This window comes from Lithobates pipiens, unplaced genomic scaffold, assembly GCF_037356315.1.
Source record: "Lithobates pipiens isolate NorthernLeopardFrog02 unplaced genomic scaffold, aLitPip1_a1.2 Scaffold_19, whole genome shotgun sequence".
Taxonomy (NCBI): Eukaryota; Metazoa; Chordata; class Amphibia; order Anura; family Ranidae; genus Lithobates; species Lithobates pipiens.
Genome location: NW_027507764.1, coordinates 539,287,786 through 539,311,083, shown reverse-complemented (window position 1 = coordinate 539,311,083; position 23,298 = coordinate 539,287,786). Strand labels below are relative to the sequence as shown.

At 40.5% G+C, this 23,298-nt stretch overlaps 1 protein-coding gene across 1 annotated transcript in view; it reads left to right on the top strand.

The window, feature by feature from the left end:
• CSMD3 (CUB and Sushi multiple domains 3) overlaps nt 1–23,298 on the top strand; it is a 1,166,690-nt gene that overhangs the window by 385,287 nt on the left and 758,105 nt on the right. Inside the window, exon 10 of the mRNA XM_077493847.1 lies at nt 19,906–20,027. Coding sequence (XP_077349973.1) covers nt 19,906–20,027 — 122 coding nt within the window. The remainder of the gene's footprint in view (nt 1–19,905; nt 20,028–23,298) is intronic.

Here is a 23,298-nt window from a genome sequence, read left to right as displayed (position 1 = left end):
GCGCTGTTCCTCCTCAGCCTGCTGTATCCAAGTGCTCAGCTCCTTCTCCCTCTGGCTCCCCTAAAGTGAAATGGCATGTAAGTAAAAAACAACAGCATTGGGAAACATGTGCGGGGAAGGACAGAACAGCTGGGGACACAGACACATTGGCTGCACTTCCTACCTCAGACAACCCTCACTGCAGAAGTGCACTCACTGAAAATCACACTACTCTCACTAAAGTGGGATCTACAGAGAGATATTCATAACTCTGTACTGCAAATACAATCCCAAGTGGATCACCTGCGTGAATGCACAGCTCAGCTAGAACAGCAGATGTCTGAATGTACAACTACAAATGAGCTAGTGGATGCCCACATGGAGCAAGAAGAGGAAATCCAGCAGATTAAAAATAAAATGGCTGACCTTGAGGACAGATCAAGAAGAAATAATATTAAGTTCAGAGGGATCCCTAAACTGATTCCCAATAGCGATCCGATACCTTACATTCAGCAGCTCTTCATGAAATTGCTTCCACAACATAATCCACAAGATTTCATCATCGATCCAGCGCATAGAATTTTTAAGCCTAAAAATCTCCCTTCTTCTGTCCCTAGAGATGTGTTAACCAGAGTTAATTTTTTTTCACATCAAAGCTTCCATAAAGTCAGCTTCTAGCTCCATGAAATCACTCCGGATACATATACTCAAGTCTCCCTCTTCACAGACATCTAGGCTTTCACAGCTTGAAAAAGAAGGGAAATCACCAAGAGCCTCAGGGAAAATAGCATTAACCATTCAAGCTCCTGGTCACTTTTCAAGGCAAATCAGTCTCTGTCCTCACTCCTAAGGATGGATTTAAACAGCTACATAACTGGGATATGGTGCCTATTTCTCTCCCTCCAAATCCGGGGAACAACTCTCCATTCAAAATTCCATCTACCTGGGACACAGTATGCTGAACCTGACTAACTTTATACCATCCATACACTCTCGAATGAGTATCCTTCACTATCCATGTCCGTACTCATAGCGGGGTAGTTAATTTGTCAAGTCTGATCCCCTCGTACAACATGGCACCTTTTTCTGTTTTATGTCTGCACCTCAAACGAGTTGTGTGCTATGCACATCCAGGCAAATTTCAGTTCTACATGTTTTCTTTATTTTGTGGTTTGTTTTTAAGTTTTACAGTAAAGTACCTTTCATTGCAACCCATGTTCTAAAATGCATGTTTATCAACACTCACTCCTCCTTAACTTACAGGAGTATATATATGATGATATCTAAGCTCAAATCATATATCTCTTGTTTGTAGTGAATCCTGGTTACAGCATGCCTACCTACTTCAACGCAGGCCTCTACCATGCCGATTAAGATCACATCTATAAAGGCTAAGGGGCTCAACAGTCCCAAAAAAAGAGCTATGCTCTGGAAGGAAGTTGTACTGCAAAAAAGTGATATACCTTACTTTGTGTTCAAGAAACACACTTTCTTAATGCCAAACCCCCCAATTGCCACATTAAGTCCTTCTCACATCATTTCTTTGCCAATGCTGACAGAAAACATAAAGGGGTCATGATAGCCATACGTAACACCTTGTCCTTCCAATTCTTGCAGACGGAATCAGACTCTAATGGTAGATTCATTATTCTATCTGCTATTATTGATAACCAACACCTTACTATTGTCAACTTATATGCCCCCAATACACATAAAAATAAATTATATTCTAGCATTGTGAATACAATTCTCACATACAAAGACAAAAATCTCCTTATATGTGGAGACTTTAATGAAATAGTGGACCCCCTCATTGGACTCTTTCTACCCTGCCTGGAAAAGTTCTCTTGCATTGCTTTCCAAGTCGGAAGATTTTTTTTGATGTATGGCACTGTTTCCATGATTCAGAAAAAGATTATACATTCTACTCCGCTGCTCGGAAGGCTTACTTAAGGCTAGATCTATTCCTTGCAGACAAATATGTCCTCCAGTGGGTAGCTAAGATTCAAATTTTCATGATCTCCTGGACGGATCATGCCCCGATAACATTGGACTTAGTATCCAGCACTCCCCGCAATTCAGACAGTCTGGAGATTAAATACCTCTATTTTCAACAATACTACCTACAAGGAACAGATCGCCTCTGATATTGAAGCCTTCTTCAAAACAAAATTGGTGCCCACGAGAAAAAGAAACGCATAGCGACAATTAGCCACTTCCCTTCTCGAGCAACAACACAAATCTCCCCCTTCTGCCACAATCATGACCCAGCTATGCTCCTTACACTCCCAACCTAAAGAACATCTCCAAAAAGTATTTGACTATTTCATTCAAAGTCTCAGTTTAGCTACATACTCCGAGGGTTTAGAATAGAGCTGGAGTTCTCCTAGCTAAATAACATAAAAACCAATGAATAAAGTCCAAAATTTCCTTTCTTACCAACAAATCAAGCAAAAAAATAATGAACCCAAACCATATTGCAGACCAATTTAGTGAATAGTACTCCAAATTATATAACCTTAAGGACCATGATACAAAGACTCCTCTGTCTCCAGAATCCACATCTCACTTCCTACAATCTATCCCCCTACCAAACGTCACTTCAGCACAACTAGCGGAAATATCTACACAATTTACCGATCTAGAAGTAAAACCTTCAACTCAATAAATACCCAGGCCCAGACAGCTTTAGTAATGAATATTACAAAATATTCCATAACACCCTCACACCTCAACTGAACAAAATGTACAATCAAGCTGCTGACATGGGAAACTTCCATCCAGAATCTCTCACACTTATCGTCACTATCCCCAAACCTGGAAAAAACAAGATGACCCAGCCAGTTATCTCCCCATCTCGTTTTAAACTCAGATACCAAAATATATGCCAAGCTTCTAGCTATTTGGCTTGCCACCCTTATCCCTCTTCTAGTTCATAATGACCAAGTTGACTTTGTGAAGGACTTGAAAAAAAGAAATGGAACTGCGCAATCCTTAATGTTTAAATTAAGGTGTGAATAAACAATGAAGTGCATGTGTGCTCAATATTGTGCAGAGTATTAACATAAACCCCAACATAGAAAATGCATTAGTGACATATACCCATACAGTACAGGTAAGACCACATATAAAATAACACCAATTGTTGTAAATAAGCACTAATAAATCAATACAGAAATCTCAATGATACTAGTGCTTCAAAGGAATATGTGCAAAAAATGCTAAATGAAAATCAAAAATAAATAAAATAAAATAAAATAAAAATAATAAAAATAAAAAACTTGTTAAAAAGTTCAGGTAAGTGAGTTCAAAACAAACAAATGTCCACAGTGACTTGTCCAAAAATCCAAAACCGGTGTAGTCGTGAAGCAAAATTTAAAGTGCACCACCACCGTGTAGATAACAAATGGCTCCTTACCAGATGCCCCAGTAAGGAGTGCGTATCTTAAAGGTCAAGACAAGGTATGCATCAGACTCAGATCTTCGAAGGATAAGAGACCACTGGTGCCGGACTCAAACGAATTCCAACAAGAAGCAGATGTTCACCATAAGGAGGAAACAAACAATCCAAAATAGTGTAACACCGTTTATTAAAAAAAATAACATAAAAAGGAGTGCACTTACAGAAGTAAATGGACACAGAGCATATCGTCAATGGAAAAGCGTCGGCCGATCGCAAACTCCAAACGGTATCCTTATTCAGTTGCAACTTCTAATGAGGCAGAAAGCGTGTCACGCCACCCAACGCGTTTTGTGAAAAGATCACGTCGTCCTGGGGTATGGGTGACACGCCAAGATGCCCCAAATATATATGCATACATATTAGCCCAAATCACCTCCTCCGTAGGACCACTCAGCCGCACTTCCGGGTGTAGACCGGAAGTGACGTGTGCGGGTCAATTGTAAACATTAAGAAAAGGGGACCTAAATACATCAAAAAATAAACAATAAAAATAATAACGGAGAACGACGTACATCCTCCTCGTGGGGCCGATATCCTAACTGTAAATATGCTGTGGAGCAGTCCGGACGGGCCTCGTTGTTACCGAGGTCCAACCAAGCCTCCATATCACCACCAATGGGATACGAGGTCAGGGGTCGGAGCGGCGGAAGTGACGCGCAACAGCGTCATCGCCCATCTCTCTATACTCAGCCGACAGCCTAGTACCGCCCCTCCCATGGCGTGATTGGATAGAAGCACCACATCTCCGCCCACCGCGGACATGTGAGCGCTTCAACACAGCCCGGTCTCGTTCTCATTGAACAAATAAGGCAACTGCGCACGCATGCGCAATGCCTTGATAGAGCCTCGTCTCGCTAATTGGACAGAGTGGCAGCGGAACAACCGCATACAAACCTGTCCGGCCAGAACTAAGCCCCATTCTCCACTGGGTGCACACAGCAGAGATGGGCATACAAAACTCCTCCCTCCACCGACAAACGGCAAAGGGGAGTGAAGGGAAAGGGGAGCTGCCGACCCTCTGATCAGTACGAACCCATCCCAGCCCTTAAACGGACAGGACCTCCAATGTCCATAAATTCGAGCCCCCATGGCAAAGGACAGAAACAAGGGGGAGGAGGGGACTTGTTCCAATATCAATAACAGTAACAACAAATCAAATGTCATCCCCAAAAAAACATATAGGACATGAATATGGTGATCTCAAATCCATATACACGTTCCCCAAAGTATGCTAATTACAGTCTAAATAGTGAACAAAATGGGGGAACATTCGTACACCCCACACTGGGTAACTTATACACAAGTTTTTTGGTCACATAAAAAATATATAAAGATGCATATATCAAAAATGAAATAAAAGTGAATTAAAATGGCATGAAGCCAAAGATAAAATAAATAAAAAAAATATAAAACACTGTGTAGAAAAAAATGCTTGGTTGTGATGCACATTATGCGTTATTTATAAACGCATTCACGTCAGTGTCGATATTCATACCAAAGGGTGCGTAAGTTTTCAACTTATATATCCAAAACATTTCTAACCGTGAGATCTCCCTCACCAAAGCTCCGCCCCTCCAGTGCGGTTTATACTTATCGATCCCCATATACAGTGTATTGGATGGATCTCTACAGTGTTTTTCATCATAGTGCCTTGATAAGGGGTGCTTATCAAAGCCACGTTTGATGTTGGCAATGTGCTCATTCAGTCTAACTTTCAGAGCTCTCTTAGTTCTCCCTATGTACTGAAGTCCACAGGGACATTGAATGAGATATACAACCGCTTGAGAGGAGCAGGTGATGAACGGCTCAACTGTATATCTCCTCTGGGTATTGGTGGAGACAAAATCAGGAATCTTGGAGTTTTTATTAACGTTGTAGGAGCAGACTTGGCAGTTCTTGCACCTGTAAAACCCTTTAAGGTTCTGGAAGAAACATCTATTCTCAACCGGGGGATTCTGTACACTGGGGGCAATCCTATTTCCCAATGTGGAGGCCCCTTTGAAAATGACCCTAGGGACTTCAGGTAGAACAGTCCCAAGAATTTGATCCCCTGTCAAGATATGCCAATGTCTACGGATCAATTGTTTGACCTTCCGATGTTGCATCGAGAAAGTAGTGACAAAAGGAAGGGACACCTGATGCTTATCCCTATTTCCCCCCCCCTCTGTTAGCAAACTCGATCTCTCTCTATTTCTTGCTTTGAGGTATGCCTCAGATAATAGGTCCGCTGCATAACCCTTATCACGGAACCGTTGAGACAAGATCCTAGCTTGTTCATCAAACATAGAGATATCCGTACAATTCCTCCTAAGGCGTAGGTATTGCCCCAAAGGGACCGATTTCAACCAGGAGTCCAGATGGCAGCTGCCCAAAGGTATATAAGAGTTCCTATCTGTGAGCTTGAAGTAGGTGGAGGTGATAAAATTATCTTTATCCACTCTGATGTTTAGATCCAGGAAATTCACCCCTTCCTGGCTGGCTTCATAGTTGAATTTAATACCTCGGGTGTTATTGTTCAACTCCTCCATATATCCCCGAAGGTCCTGCTCATCGCCATCCCATAGGAGGAGGACGTCGTCGATGTATCGTGCCCAAAGCACTATCTCCGACCTCCTAGGGGCATCGACCACGTCCTCCTCCCACTTGGCCATGAACAGATTAGCGAGACTGGGGGCATACTTGGCCCCCATGGCAACTCCTTTGTCCTGACGGAAAAACTGGTTGTCAAACCAGAAATAATTGTGCCTAGCAGCGAATTCTAAAAGCTCCAAAATAAAATCAATCTGAATCTGAGTCAGATTGGAATCTCGTTCCAAATAATATCTAACGGCTTCGAAACCCAGGTCGTGAGGGATAATAGTGTATAAAGATGTGACATCTGCCGTCACAAGCCACAAGCCCTGTTTCGGTTTGATAGTGTCCAATATATTGAGGACGTGTTTGGTATCTCTCACATACGATGGGATCATCGTAAGGGTCCTTATCAGAGGAACTTTCAGAGACCAGGTAATCATGGCACTTGGGGTTCCATCCAAGGCTCCAACCGGGAGAGACCGGTGTATTCCAACGGTCAGAGACCAGACAATTATGGTTCTTGGGGTCCCACCCAAGGTTTTGACCGGGAGAGATCGGTTTACTCCGATGGTAGAAACCTGTCTTATGAGGTCCCGACTCGGAATCGGTTCTTTCCACTGTCCGATTTCGAAGCCCCCGTTAGAGGGAGAATAAATGAAGACCATTTCCAACAAGCTTCTTTTTCCAACAGACCTCGTGACGTGCAGCACGATATAGGATCTACACCCTCCCAGTTCAATCATGACCCTAGGAATAATTGCGGGTGGGATTTTCCCAGGGACAACAGAGGCCTAAAAAGACCTATAGAACCAAGAGGGGAGTCAGAGGGGGGAGGCGTGCACAATCAACTAAAGCGAAGAAGGCCCTAGGTGAGGGCATCTTCAACCTTAGCACGCAGGCTCTCTCTGACTCCGAAAAACGGCTCCTGGATAAAGGTCTGAAATTTGCTCCTCCCAGGATTATTAGCAAATTTCAGACCTACATGGTTGTGCACAAATTTGTACGAAGTCTCAATATTAAAAGGTACATGTTGGGTAACCCCATTCGAGAGACGAATGGGCCCAGTTCAACCTTTCAGCACTCTGGCCTTGCCAATGCTTCACTCTTTAATCCTCCTGGGACACTGGCACCCAACATCAAAGTTTTTAAGGACATGGTGCTGAAGGATCTTGAAAAGATGGAGGTGAAGAAATACAAATTGGAGGGTGATTTACAAAAGGGTTTGGATAGCCTTTGTAAAAACAAGTCCCTTGTTATTAGACCTGCCGACAAGGGGGGAGGGATTGCTGTCCTAGATAGAAGCGACTATTTGAAAGAACTACATCGGATCACTGATGATAGGGAGACCTATAGTGTACTCAATAGGGATCCAGTGACCAAATACAAAAAAGTACTAACAGGAATAGTCGAGGAGGGTCTCCGTAAAGGGATTCTTACGGAGAAAGAGAAATCTTTTCTAGTACCCATTGCTCCGAGGACACCAGTCATTTACTACCTCCCTAAATTGCATAAGAGCACTACTTGCCCCCCTGGACGCCCAATAGTCAGTGGTATTGACTCAGTGACGTCCAGGGTGGGCAAGTATATAGATTTTTTCCTCCAACCTCTCGTGCGAATGATCCCATCGTATGTGAGAGATACCAAACACGTCCTCAATATATTGGACACTATCAAACCGAAACAGGGCTTGTGGCTTGTGACGGCAGATGTCACATCTTTATACACTATTATCCCTCACGACCTGGGTTTCGAAGCCGTTAGATATTATTTGGAACGAGATTCCAATCTGACTCAGATTCAGATTGATTTTATTTTGGAGCTTTTAGAATTCGCTGCTAGGCACAATTATTTCTGGTTTGACAACCAGTTTTTCCGTCAGGACAAAGGAGTTGCCATGGGGGCCAAGTATGCCCCCAGTCTCGCTAATCTGTTCATGGCCAAGTGGGAGGAGGACGTGGTCGATGCCCCTAGGAGGTCGGAGATAGTGCTTTGGGCACGATACATCGACGACGTCCTCCTCCTATGGGATGGCGATGAGCAGGACCTTCGGGGATATATGGAGGAGTTGAACAATAACACCCGAGGTATTAAATTCAACTATGAAGCCAGCCAGGAAGGGGTGAATTTCCTGGATCTAAACATCAGAGTGGATAAAGATAATTTTATCACCTCCACCTACTTCAAGCTCACAGATAGGAACTCTTATATACCTTTGGGCAGCTGCCATCTGGACTCCTGGTTGAAATCGGTCCCTTTGGGGCAATACCTACGCCTTAGGAGGAATTGTACGGATATCTCTATGTTTGATGAACAAGCTAGGATCTTGTCTCAACGGTTCCGTGATAAGGGTTATGCAGCGGACCTATTATCTGAGGCATACCTCAAAGCAAGAAATAGAGAGAGATCGAGTTTGCTAACAGAGGGGGGGGGAAATAGGGATAAGCATCAGGTGTCCCTTCCTTTTGTCACTACTTTCTCGATGCAACATCGGAAGGTCAAACAATTGATCCGTAGACATTGGCATATCTTGACAGGGGATCAAATTCTTGGGACTGTTCTACCTGAAGTCCCTAGGGTCATTTTCAAAGGGGCCTCCACATTGGGAAATAGGATTGCCCCCAGTGTACAGAATCCCCCGGTTGAGAATAGATGTTTCTTCCAGAACCTTAAAGGGTTTTAGAGGTGCAAGAACTGCCAAGTCTGCTCCTACAACGTTAATAAAAACTCCAAGATTCCTGATTTTGTCTCCACCAATACCCAGAGGAGATATACAGTTGAGCCGTTCATCACCTGCTCCTCTCAAGCGGTTGTATATCTCATTCAATGTCCCTGTGGACTTCAGTACATAGGGAGAACTAAGAGAGCTCTGAAAGTTAGACTGAATGAGCACATTGCCAACATCAAACGTGGCTTTGATAAGCACCCCTTATCAAGGCACTATGATGAAAAACACTGTAGAGATCCATCCAATACACTGTATATGGGGATCGATAAGTATAAACCGCACTGGAGGGGCGGAGCTTTGGTGAGGGAGATCTCACGGTTAGAAATGTTTTGGATATATAAGTTGAAAACTTACGCACCCTTTGGTATGAATATCGACACTGACGTGAATGCGTTTATAAATAACGCATAATGTGCATCACAACCAAGCATTTTTTTCTACACAGTGTTTTATATTTTTTTTATTTATTTTATCTTTGGCTTCATGCCATTTTAATTCACTTTTATTTCATTTTTGATATATGCATCTTTATATATTTTTTATGTGACCAAAAAACTTGTGTATAAGTTACCCAGTGTGGGGTGTACGAATGTTCCCCCATTTTGTTCACTATTTAGACTGTAATTAGCATACTTTGGGGAACGTGTATATGGATTTGAGATCACCATATTCATGTCCTATATGTTTTTTTGGGGATGACATTTGATTTGTTGTTACTGTTATTGATATTGGAACAAGTCCCCTCCTCCCCCTTGTTTCTGTCCTTTGCCATGGGGGCTCGAATTTATGGACATTGGAGGTCCTGTCTGTTTAAGGGCTGGGATGGGTTCGTACTGATCAGAGGGTCGGCAGCTCCCCTTTCCCTTCACTCCCCTTTGCCGTTTGTCGGTGGAGGGAGGAGTTTTGTATGCCCATCTCTGCTGTGTGCACCCAGTGGAGAATGGGGCTTAGTTCTGGCCGGACAGGTTTGTATGCGGTTGTTCCGCTGCCACTCTGTCCAATTAGCGAGACGAGGCTCTATCAAGGCATTGCGCATGCGTGCGCAGTTGCCTTATTTGTTCAATGAGAACGAGACCGGGCTGTGTTGAAGCGCTCACATGTCCGCGGTGGGCGGAGATGTGGTGCTTCTATCCAATCACGCCATGGGAGGGGCGGTACTAGGCTGTCGGCTGAGTATAGAGAGATGGGCGATGACGCTGTTGCGCGTCACTTCCGCCGCTCCGACCCCTGACCTCGTATCCCATTGGTGGTGATATGGAGGCTTGGTTGGACCTCGGTAACAACGAGGCCCGTCCGGACTGCTCCACAGCATATTTACAGTTAGGATATCGGCCCCACGAGGAGGATGTACGTCGTTCTCCGTTATTATTTTTATTGTTTATTTTTTGATGTATTTAGGTCCCCTTTTCTTAATGTTTACAATTGACCCGCACACGTCACTTCCGGTCTACACCCGGAAGTGCGGCTGAGTGGTCCTACGGAGGAGGTGATTTGGGCTAATATGTATGCATATATATTTGGGGCATCTTGGCGTGTCACCCATACCCCAGGACGACGTGATCTTTTCACGAAACGCGTTGGGTGGCGTGACACGCTTTCTGCCTCATTAGAAGTTGCAACTGAATAAGGATACCGTTTGGAGTTTGCGATCGGCCGACGCTTTTCCATTGACGATATGCTCTGTGTCCATTTACTTCTGTAAGTGCACTCCTTTTTATGTTCTTTTTTTTAATAAACGGTGTTACACTATTTTGGATTGTTTGTTTCCTCCTTATGGTGAACATCTGCTTCTTGTTGGAATTCGTTTGAGTCCGGCACCAGTGGTCTCTTATCCTTCGAAGATCTGAGTCTGATGCATACCTTGTCTTGACCTTTAAGATACGCACTCCTTACTGGGGCATCTGGTAAGGAGCCATTTGTTATCTACACGGTGGTGGTGCACTTTAAATTTTGCTTCACGACTACACCGGTTTTGGATTTTTGGACAAGTCACTGTGGACATTTGTTTGTTTTGAACTCACTTACCTGAACTTTTTAACAAGTTTTTTATTTTTATTATTTTTATTTTATTTTATTTTATTTATTTTTGATTTTCATTTAGCATTTTTTGCACATATTCCTTTGAAGCACTAGTATCATTGAGATTTCTGTATTGATTTATTAGTGCTTATTTACAACAATTGGTGTTATTTTATATGTGGTCTTACCTGTACTGTATGGGTATATGTCACTAATGCATTTTCTATGTTGGGGTTTATGTTAATACTCTGCACAATATTGAGCACACATGCACTTCATTGTTTATTCACACCTTAATTTAAACATTAAGGATTGCGCAGTTCCATTTCTTTTTTTCAAGTCCTTTCTATATAGCATTTTTTGGTATATATTTTGAATTGCTGCATGACAAAAAAATTTTGTTTGTTTTTTTCACTGTAGCGCAGATTTTCTCTTTTCTTTTAAATTGACTTTGTGAAGGGCAGACAGGCCTCCGATGGCACCAGAAGATTCTTGGACAATGGTCTGAGCAATGTCAAATGCCTTCTCTGCACCTCTCCTTAGATGCAGAGAAGGCGTTCAACATGGTACACTGAGGCTACCTATCAGTGGTTTTAGATACATTTGGAATACTAGGATGAATAAAATAAACTATCCAAGCTTTATACACTGCCACAAGTGCTAGAGTCTGATCCTCAGGCTTTCTTTCTAAACTGTTACAAATCACAAATGGCACTAACCCAAGCCATACGATCTGACTGAATGATATATGGAGTCAAGATTGGAAACACAGAAAACAAAATAGGCTTACACATCGACTATGTATTACTATCATTAAAAAATCCCCTCTAAGATAAGTTAGATCATTTCAAGAAGGTCTCACTCTATAAAATGAATCACTCAAAATCTCATATGATTACAATATGCCTAGATAACCACACTAAATCGAAGATCTTAGAATGTTCTCTTTTCTCGTGGGCTCCAACCTCTATTATGTACATAGGTATCCAACTGATGTCACCAAGCTCCAGAATCCTCCGGAACAATTATAACAACCTACTAATGAAGCTGACCAAACTTTATGAAAACTTTAAGTCCACTTTTGCATCCTGGGCAGGCCGTATAACACTAAGTAAGATGTTTTTACTCCCTCATGTGTTATACATGTTTAGAACACTACCTTTACCATTTCTCTCATCTCATCTTTGCACGATTTAAAAGATTATCAACTCCTTCATATGGGGGAAGAAAAGACCCCATATTCACTCCTCCACTCTTTCTGCACCAAGAAAGTCTTCGGGTATGGAAGCACCTAATATCAAACATCATACTATAAAGCACCTATCCTAGCACAGGCTAAACAGCTCTGGTGCCCCTCATCTTGTACTGCCTTGAAAAAAAATTGAGGCCCATGTACTGGGTTCAGATCCTAAACGTATATTAGGCCTCTACGTCCTGGATCAGCATCGCAATATATGTACTATGGATACCTTAATAGCCACATCCAGAGTTTGGAACTCAGTTGTGCAACATTCAAAAGGTACTCTCCACTCTGCATTACAGCACATACCACTAATGTCTCTTCACCTGATATAACCAGACTTAAACCTTAATTCTTGGAATTCAAGTGGCATTCAACACCTTAGTGACCACTTCTCGGATACTCTTTTAAAATCCTTCTAGGACATATGCCATACCCACCATCTAAGTCACATGGACTTTTACAAATATCTAAGAGTTCATCACATTCTTTCCACAGTGAAGTGGACCAACAACGCTATTGTGGCAGACCTTCTTCAACATCTCGACAACCAACTACCAAAAACCTTTAGTCTATCTGCTTTCTACGCCTTGCTCCAAAAAGCAAGGACACAAAGTAAAACACCCACTATGAAATTTTGGGAACGAGAATTAAAATTCAAAATCTCTGGGTCAATTCAATTTTCCAGATGCATATCACACTGGGAATTGACTGAAAAATTACTACTGTACACAAGTGGTACTATTTTCCTCATAGGTTATCTGCCCGGATAACTCCCCACTCTGCTGTAGACACCGTGGACAGAGCGGAACTTTAGTGCATATTTGGTGGCATTGTCCGCAGCTAACTAATTTTTGGTCAGAAATATTTACCCTTATATCCTCTGTTATAGCCTGTTCACCCAACCCAGAACTGGCCCTTTTAGGTGTAGGCATTGAATATTGGCCCAGTCAATTTCAAACATTCATTACTCACACTTTCATTGCAGCTAGACTGTCCACAGCAAAATCCTGGGAAAAAACAAAACCCCCTCTCCTAGCAACAACAATTTCTATGATGAATAATTATGGTCTACAAAATTTCTTTTGCCAAAGCACATTACAAAGAGCGCCTTTTTTTGGAGGTAATGGTCCCCCTGGTGGCAAGACCATAGATCTTTATCCCCTTCATAAAAATAGATTAGGTCTCTCATGAGCACCTAAGAATCTTAGTGTATAATCACCTTGTTTCTCCTCTGCTCATCTATAGTCCAACTAACATACTATATATTATACACTTTTAGAGGAGGCCAGGTACCACCTGGCAATTTTATTTTCTATTACTATAAACCCCTAGGATCCTCAGTAACAATATTCCTGTACATAATAACATGCCTGCTTCATTAAGCACTAGACATGTTGTAATGCATTGAATCCCAATACCCAATCCCAATCTCTCATTATACATGCTGTTGATATTGCATACATTTATTTTATTATTTGCTTTGTCATTTTTTTTAAATTTCAATAAAGAAATAAAATATAAAAAAGGCTACCGCCATCAGGGAATACCATTTCCATGAAGGGGTATACTTGATCAGGATCGCACTGTCTCTGCCAGGTTGCTTTCTTCCTATACTGCATCCTGGTGCCATCTCTTTCTCAGGAAATGGACACACATGCACCTGGCCATCAACAGGATGTAAAGAAAATGTGATTCATCAGACCAAGACACTGTCTTCCATTGCTCCATGGTCCAGTTCTGAATCTCATGTGCCCATTGTGTGCTTTTGACTGTGGACACAGGTCAGCATGGGCTACGCAGCCTCATACACAGCAAACTGTGATGCCCATTTTTTCTGCTTTTGACACATCAACTTTTGAGGGATAACATGCATACTTGCTTCCTAATGTAGGCCACTGACTTTCAGATGCCATTGTAACAAGATAATCCATGTTAGTTGTTGTTATGGCTCATCTGTGTATGTATAGCTAAAACTTCTTCTTTGTTGTCTGATTCTGAATAGAGTGGGAAAGGGCTAACATATTTGTGAGTTTGTTTTTTGCTGACTTTGTCCTGTCAGGGAGGTGTCCTCTCACTTCCTGTCTTGGAGATGTAATAGGAAGTGAAAATAAATCTTCTGAAAGTGAGAGAAATTTTCTATCTTAGACAGTTGTCACCAGAGCACTATTCCCAGTTGGAAGTTTTTTATCGCTTGCTTTTATGATAGCTCTAAAACTTAGGACTTCCCTCCTTTTTTTCTTTGGGTGATGAGGGGCATCAGAACAAAAGGAGGGCTGAATCTCCCCAGCAGGAACACAAACATAAATTTCACAAGGCATCTAATGCTTCCCTATCCAAGACTAGAAAAACAAAAATGCCCTGGGGGACATGTATCCATACATTTCCTTTTTTTTTAAAACAAACATTTTTTCAGGAGCAGTGATTTTAATTATGCTTAAAGTGCAACAATAAAAATGAAAAATACCTTTGAATATAGTGCATGGGTGGGATCATCTTAATGTGCCTGTAAAGTGGCACATCTGTAGCATGCATAAAATATACTGCAGCAAAAATGTAATTTCTAAAGATAAAAAACAAGTAAAATCCCATTTAAAATGGCTCGCAGTTACAATTGCCGACACTCAGCTATTGAAAAAATAGAGAAACAAAATGGCGTGGGCCCCCCCCAAAATCCACACCAGATCCAGACATGCAGCCTGGCAGGTTATGAAAGGGGGGACAAGGGAGCACCCTCCCCTGTGAACCATACCAGGCCACGTGCCCTCAACATGGGGGGTGTGGGTGCTTTGGGCTCACCCCAAAGCACCTTGTCCCCATGTTGATGGGGACAAGGGCCTCATCTTCACAACTTTTCCCAGGGGTTGTGGGGGTCTGCGGGTGGGGCGCTTTTTTAGAATCGGGAAGCTCCTTTAACAAGAGGGCCCCCAGATCCTGTCCCCCTGTGTGAATGGGCATCAGGTACATAGTACCCCTATCCATTCACCAAAAAAGTGTCAAAAAGTAATAAACACAATAGACAGTTTTTGACAATTCCTTTATTAAAAAATAATGTCTTTCAATGTAAATCCCTTTTCAATCATGCCACCTGCTGAAACTCCAAAATGCTCTACTTCCAGGGAGGCCTCCAAATGACTCTGCGCTTTGACATTTCTTATATAGATAAGTTGGCAGGGCCACCTAGGCACATCATCTGGTGGTACCGCCCCTTTCTGCATCACAGACTGGTGCATGCTGGGCATATGATGTCACAAGGGGTGGGGCCATCAGGTGATGTGGCCAGGTGGTCCCACCCCTTACCTATATAAGTCAATGTCAAAGCACAGAGCAGACAGTTGGTGGGAGGCCTCCCAGACCTCCCAGGAGGTGGGAACATGTGTAATTCTTTTCAGGTCTGTGGGCAGCATGATTGACAATGGATTTACTTCGAGGGACACAATTTATTTTCTTTTTTATTAAAGGCATTGCCAAAAACTAGTCTCTTATGTTTATTACTTTTTGACACATTTTTGTGAATAGACAGGGTTACTATGTACCCAAGCTGGGGGGATCCTGGGGCCCCCTTATTAAAGGGGATTCCAGTTTCCAAAACGCCTCCTTGCACAGAGCCCCACAACCACTGGGCATGGTTGTGGGGATGAGGCCCTTGTCAAACAAGGAGCTTTGGGCATAGGGACAGAGCCCCCTGTACCCCAAAGCACCCATCCCCGATGTTGAGGGAATCTGGCCTGGTATGGGTCAGGAGGAGGGGGACTCGCTCATCCCCCCTTTTCTGACATGCTGGGCTACATGTATGGAAAAGGGGTTGTATGTATTATGGGGGGGACCCCACACTTTTTTTTTTGAAAAAAATTGGTGTGGGGTTCCCCTCCAAATCTATAGACCAGCTTACATGGCAACAAGGGTCTGGTATGGACTGGGGGTGCATTTTGTTCTTTATTCTGTAACTGCCACCTTTTTTTTATTGTTCAGCATTCAGCGGGGAAACCCATTGACAGCTGATGACTTATCAGTTGATGTGGATGCTGCGGCTGGCTTTCTGGCCTCCTTAACAACCAGCTTACATGGTGCCCTGATTGGGCAAAGCTTTTTAAATTTAGGCCAATATGTATTCTGCTATATATTTTTTGTAAAAAAATCCCAATAAGTGTTTATTGATTGATTGAAAGTGGCAGATCACTACATGATCCAGTGCACAGGTGCTGCCCTGTAGCAGTAAAACTGCTATAGGGCAGACCTTAAGTGGGTAACTATCCAATCAGATGAAAAGCAAATCCATGCTTATTATTTTGATCTGCACACAGAAGTCATTCCAAGTGAATAGAGCTACCATTTTCTAAATGAGGATTTGCCAGTCCTTCAATAAAGCCCATAGTATACTTTTTTTTCTAAAGGTCCACCCGCTAAATATTAGAAACACACATATAACTCCTATACACACTATCCATTTTTCTGCTGAGTTTTTCCTTCAGGTTTTTCCAAAGCCACGTAGTGCAAGGGCCTGCCTGATTGCATATAAATTGAAACTCCTAAGGTTTGACCTCATATTATATGGTTTTGGTAAATCTGAAGAAAAAACTCAGCAGAAAAACTGATAGTGTGTATGGGGCTTTAGAGTCTTCCGTGAGTGTTACAGCTAATGCTAATGTTTATTTTTGACAAACCAATGAACCATGCACTAAGTTTTCACTAGGGTTATAAACAATTTTACACTGAAAGGTTAATTTAACACATTAAAATAAAATTACACTGATTGTGGCATTCACTTCATCTACTGAGAATAACAAAAAATGAATGTTCATTGTGGTCTGAAGGTATTAAAAGCACACTCTCTGAACCATATAATTGGAAACATATTAACTAATTATTAAAGCTTAATTTCTTATAAGAAAAGGGAAATAGCATTCTCAATTTCCTTAAGGAATAATCACAGTGAATATATGTTAAGTATATATAATGTATGTGTATATATACATATACACTGTATATATATATATATATATATATATATATATATATATATAGATTCATGCTCTTCTTCTTTTCTGAATAGATTATAACAATATATTATTTTTATAGCAATTGTTTGCAGTAAAGTCTGTTTAATCTAAATTCTGCATCAGTACATATATACAAAAAAAATAAAAAATGCAGCGCCGTGTGATACTGAAACTTACAAATGCATAAATAGTGCCATAAACTATGAAAATAAATATTGCTAAAAAAGTATGAATATAAAAAAATATATTTTTGTGTAACAAGCAAGCTCAGTGAAAAAATGTAGTTATTCCTTAATATCAAGTGTCCAAAAAAAAGCGATTTTTTCTCCCAATTTACATCAATCCACAGAGATAAAAGTGCAAATTGGGATATTATAATTACTGTCCAAAAGGTGACTCTAGTGATGATAATCCTGATCAGAAGAGGGTGACTTCACACATGTGCCCCCCTGTGAATGCACTCAGCTCCAACAGTGTGACCGCGCACTTAAGTTTGGTCCACATAAGCAGTTGAACCACTCCTGGGCTCTAAGTGAAACTGGCTCAGCAGGATCCCACAGGAAAATCCAGAGAAGTTGACCTCAATTTAAAACAAGAAATAGGCTGGATAGTGCATTATCACTAGTTTAAAAATGTATTTAGAAAGCATAAAACTCACATATTTTAGGTGCTTCCAGCACACCAAATTATAAAAGCATTAAGCATAGGATTCCTACTCCAAATTACTTCCAAACTTATATGTGTCAGCAACTTGTACAAGCAAGCATGTATCCGAGCCCGGAATCATGCTTGTTTGTACAAGCTTGTTTTAAATTGGGGACAACTTTTTTGGATTTCCCTGTGGAATCCTGCTGAGCCAATTTCACTTAGAGCCCAGGTGTGGTTCAACTGCTTATGTGGACCAAACGTAAGTGTGCAGTCACACTGTTGGAGGTGAGTGCATTCACAGGGGTGGGGGGGGGGGCACATGTGTGAAGTCACCCTCTTCTGATCAGGATTATCATCACTAGAGTCACCTTTTGGACATTAATTATAATACCCCAATTTGCACTTTTATCTCTGTGGATTGATGTAAATTGGTAGAAAAATCTCTCTCTATTTTTTTTTGGACACTTGATATTAAAGTGGAAGTAAACTCATGGATTTAAACAGTTAAAAAAAAGGAATGCTGGGAATGCTAACTTCACATTGGCTGTGCTCTCAGCCAAACTATCAAACCATCCAATGGCTGGTATCATAATGAATCACATGTGCAGCACCATAGCAGTTGAAGATTAAACAGAGGCAAAGATGGCAGCTTCCTTGGCTGAAAACGATAGGGGAGTTTACTTCCACTTTAAGGAATAACACTACATTTTTTTCACTGTGAGCTTGTTTGTTACTCAAAAATATATTTTTTTATATTCATAGTTACATTTTTTAGCAATATTGGTTTTCATTGTTTATGGCACTATTTATGCATTTATAAGTTTCAATATCACACAGCGCTGCATTTTTTTTCGTTTATTGTATATATGTTTTCACAGATTATGGGATTGTGATCAATGCTTAGCAGCTGTGAATTGGTACTTTGTTTCCCAGGAATTGTTATACCACACCTGATTCTAGATTGTAACTTCAGGTTACTTTATACCTGATGCTGATTGCAGTCTTAGGTTGCTCTAGAATAGCTTGCAAGATTTATCCCATTCCCACCGAGCATACGCAGATCTGTGTACTCGGCTTTCGGGGGTTATACCGGGATGATGCCCGCAGCTGCGAGCGATCAGCTTTCTGAGGATAACAACTGATGTAGCTAAAAGATGTCCCCCCTCCCACCGCCTCCCGCCGCTCTTCCCAGGCCTCCCAGTGGCAAGAAAGGGCCAATCAATGATCTGGCTCTTCTGGCTGCTAGTGACAGACTGAATGAAGCCCAAAATTACTTTGTTCCAGTATCATTGATATAAACACGGAAGAAACGTCACAACGTCACTTCCTGTGTACCCGGCTGCCAATGGTGCCGGATTTTTAAAAATATACAATATTCAGATACACTGTTTTCAGTGATCTGAATACTTTGAAGTGCAAAGGAGGTATTTGGGGTCTTTTAGATCCCTGATACCTCCATAAAGAGTACCTGTCACCACCTATTACTGTCAAAAGGGATGTTTACATTCCTTGTGACAGCAATAAAAGTGATCAAATTTTTTTCTAAAAACACAATTTAATAATATAAAAATAAGTAAAATAAATAATAAAAAATAATAATAATAATAATAAAAAAAATAATAATTTCAAACCACTCCCGTCACTGCAAGCTCGCACAGGAAAGAAAACGCATACGGAAGTCGCACCCGCAGGTGTAAACGGTGTTTAAATCACACATGTGAGGTATAGCTGCGATCGCCAGAGCAAGCGCAATAATTCTAGCATTAGACCTCCTCTGTAACTCTAACCTGTTAACCGTAAAAAAATTTAAAGCGCCGCCTATGGAGATTTTTAGGTACCAAAGTTTGTCGCCATTCCACGAGTGTGTGCAATTATAAAGTGTGACATGTTTGGTATCTATTTACTCAGCGTGACATCATCTTTCACATTATACAAATTGGGATAACTATACTTTTTCTTTTTTTTAATTGATGAAAGTGTCCATTTTCCCAATAAATTGTGTTTAAAACACTGCTGCACAAATACCGTGTGAGAAAAAATATTGCAACAATCGCCATTTTATTCTCTAGATTCTCTTATTAAAAAAAAATATATACAATGTTTGGGGGTTCTAAGTAATTTTCTAGGAAAAAATAGGGATTTTAACTTGCAAACACCAAATGTCAGAAATAGGCTTAGTTATGAACGGACTATATATTTTTATATATCAGTACATTAAACCATAAATGTGTATAATAAATGTATTTTTCTGTTACAGTAAAAACATGTGGATCAAACCTTCAGGGTCCAAGTGGCTCATTCACGTCACCAAATTTTCCATTTCAATATGACAGCAATGCCCAATGTGTCTGGGTCGTTACAGCTGAAAATCCTAACAAGGCAAGTATAACTTTATTATTTTTAATACATGTTTTCTTTATTCTTATTGTAATATTTTGTTGACCATACCAAATAAAAGGTTAGAGGTTACTATGAAATCTTAGCGCTCGTTTACACTAGCGTAGCTCTATGAAGAGTGATCTGAATGCAGATCGCTGTTTAGAGAGCATTTAGCAGGTAGTAAGGAGGCATTGTATCAAATCCCCCACTACCACATGCATTGCAGGTGGTTGAGGGATGATTGCAGAGCAGCCCTATTCACTTGAAAAGGGGAACAATTCCTGCTGTGGCCCTGAAGTAAAGAATTGTGGTTTGCAGCATCTGTACACCCATGGTCACTGTTTTTAGAAGCTAAAGGGAGTAGCAGTTGGGGGGCTGTAGAGGCCTAACTCTACTGTTAGGGTTTTACCACCCTCCAACCACTGGTGTGAATGAGCACTTGTGGAATTTTTGTTTTCACTGTGGAGGTACTATTCCAGGAAACGCACATCTCTAATATCCTATGGATTCTAACATCATATGACCTTAGAGGGATCAATGCCACCATCAGAAATATGCAAAGAACAAGGCTGCCTATATTATATTTCATTATCATAGTTTACTTTAGAATAATAATAAACTTTAATTCATATAGCATCTTTAAAGAGGAAGTAAACTCTCCCACTCTGATGCTTCTTTTCATTTAGTCCATTATAATAAGTAATTATCAGACTTTAGCCACTGTAATCCAGGCCAAATCGCATATTACTTACTGTTTAAAGAAACTTTAAAAAACTTGTTTCCAGGGGTTAGGCAGCACCATCTTAAGTATTGTTTTCTGAGTCCACAGTGGAGTGTATTTCCGCCCTTACATTGAGCACTTCCTGCACTGTTAACCGAGCCTCCTTCTCAATCCAACGTTTCTATGGCAACCCTGCTTCCCTGTTCATAGCTGACTTGTTTTATTTCATAGTATTTACTTGTGCCAATGTTTAATGTTTCCCTTTGTCAGTCTTATCAGCTTCAGCTGATAAGACTGCAGTAATGGCCAAGTTTACACTGCATGTCATGTCACATGGTGTGTAGGAGGAAGCTCTGAATGGTTCTGCAGCCTCCTGGGAGTTCAATGTTGTGCCATAGGAAGTCCTGATAAGCACATAGAGAGTGTGCCGTAAATCAGGGGAGATCTGGGCATGCTCAGTGACTTAATTCTAAAGAACAAAAAGGATTACAACAATACTAAGCAAGTAAGGAGATATCTACAAGCAGTGTTCATTAGGGATTTGTATGCTGATTTACATGGGACAAAGTTGTGAGGGAGGGTTTACAACCACTTTAAAGGTAGCTTCTCAAAGCGCTTTACAAAGAAAACACATATATGATAAAACAAAGCGCTTCTCAAAGCGCTTTACAAAGAAAACACAAAACATATATATGATTAAACAAAACAAAGGAAAAAGGAACAGTGAAGTGAAACCTTATCTAAAGAAAAAAGTTTTTAGATTTGATTTGAATGAGCTTAGAGAAGATGCCATTCTGATGCTCTTTGGAATTGAATCCCAGAGTTTTGGAGCATAGCAGGAGAAGGCTCTATCTCCCATTGAGTATATTTGAGTAGAGGGGACACACGTGTGGAATTTGAAGGAATTTGAGGAGCGGAGGTTACAACGTGGGGAGTAAGCTGATAATATTTCAAGCAGATAATGGGTGCCAAACCATAAAGAGCCTTATAGGTGAGAGAAGAGAATCTTAAAGACTATGTGAAACCTGATAGGTAGCCAGTACAAGGATTCCAGGATAGGGATAATATGTACCAGACCTAGTAAGGATTTTGGTTGCAGAATTTTGAACATATTATAGCCGATTTATAGTGGATTTAGATACACCAGCGAGTAGAATTTTTAAAAAATTACACTGGGTTTACACCACTCAAGTCTAAAAAAACAGCATGCCAACCTAAAATTCTAATAAATAGAAGGTTATGCGCTTGTCCCATGTGATTTCAATTTTAGTCCATACATTCTTCAGCATGTGAGAGAGTGCATTGACAAAAACAAAGAGTAATAGCTTTTAAAGCACAGAGTTTGATTGTTAATTTTCTAAAATCTCACTTTTGCACATTTGATGCTCTGAAAGCAAGAGGTCTGCAGAAAAGAGCTTTTATATAAAATAGGAAAATATGTAAAATAGTTAAAACAAAAACATAAGAAAACAGATAAAATAATGTACTGTACGTGTTTTATGATTTTACCAGTCTGCATCTCAGCTTTTACTTTTCACTGAGTAAGGTTAAGAGGAGATATGTTTGTGATTTCACTTTTAGTGAAGTGTAGTTGATATACTGTATTGTGCTTTGCAGTTGTATCTTTCCTTGTTTTATTTGTATGCTATTTGTGTAATGACAATTTATATTTTATTTATTTATATGTTTGTTATCTCTAGAAAATAAAAATAAACTAATGAGGTTAATGTGTGGCCATTTTCCAGGTCTATAATAGTTGAAAGCAGCTTCTATAATCCTTAACAAGCTGAAAGAAGCTTCCATAATCCTTAAAAGCCAATTACATTCTTAAAAACAACAAAAAAAAAACCTTCCTCGTTGACTACAATACATTTTAACATAGCCTTTAACTAATATGGTTGATTTTCACTGAAATCTCACTATTATTTATGAGCAAGAGTAAACATCCTAGTCCTCCAAGTAATGTGAGGCTGTAAGAAAAGGTGTTTAAATGCTATAGCATTTTCATTTGAAATATCCTTTTACTTGCATAAGATGTGCCCCAATCATAATGACCAATCAAATGTAACAATTTGTGAGGATGTTATAGAAAGCAAATGTTCTGTAGGGTGTTACATTTCTCTTGAACTCTTCAGACCATGATATCAGAACATACATGAATGGCTATGCATAAGTTTTGCCATTTGTCTAAGCTGTTAAAGACCTGGACTAGGACAAATAAAAGACTTTCTGCCAGAAGAATTTCTTCACTACATTGCTCTCAGCATTTTATTTGATATTAAAGCAGGTATTAAAAACTGTTCATTAAATTGCCTACAGAGCCTTGCAGTGAGGTTGAAATTAAACATGACTTTTACAATATTGTTCAAATTCTTAATGTTCTTGGTGCAATTGATTGCACTCGTGTATCATTAGTGCTTTCTTTCAGGCATTAAGCTATGTTTAAGAACATGAAATTGGTCATTTCCACCATCTGCTTGTCACAAAATCCCAAAATGACTCAAAGCTGCTTCTGTGATGTACTTTTTTTTTGGTAAAATAATGTTCCTA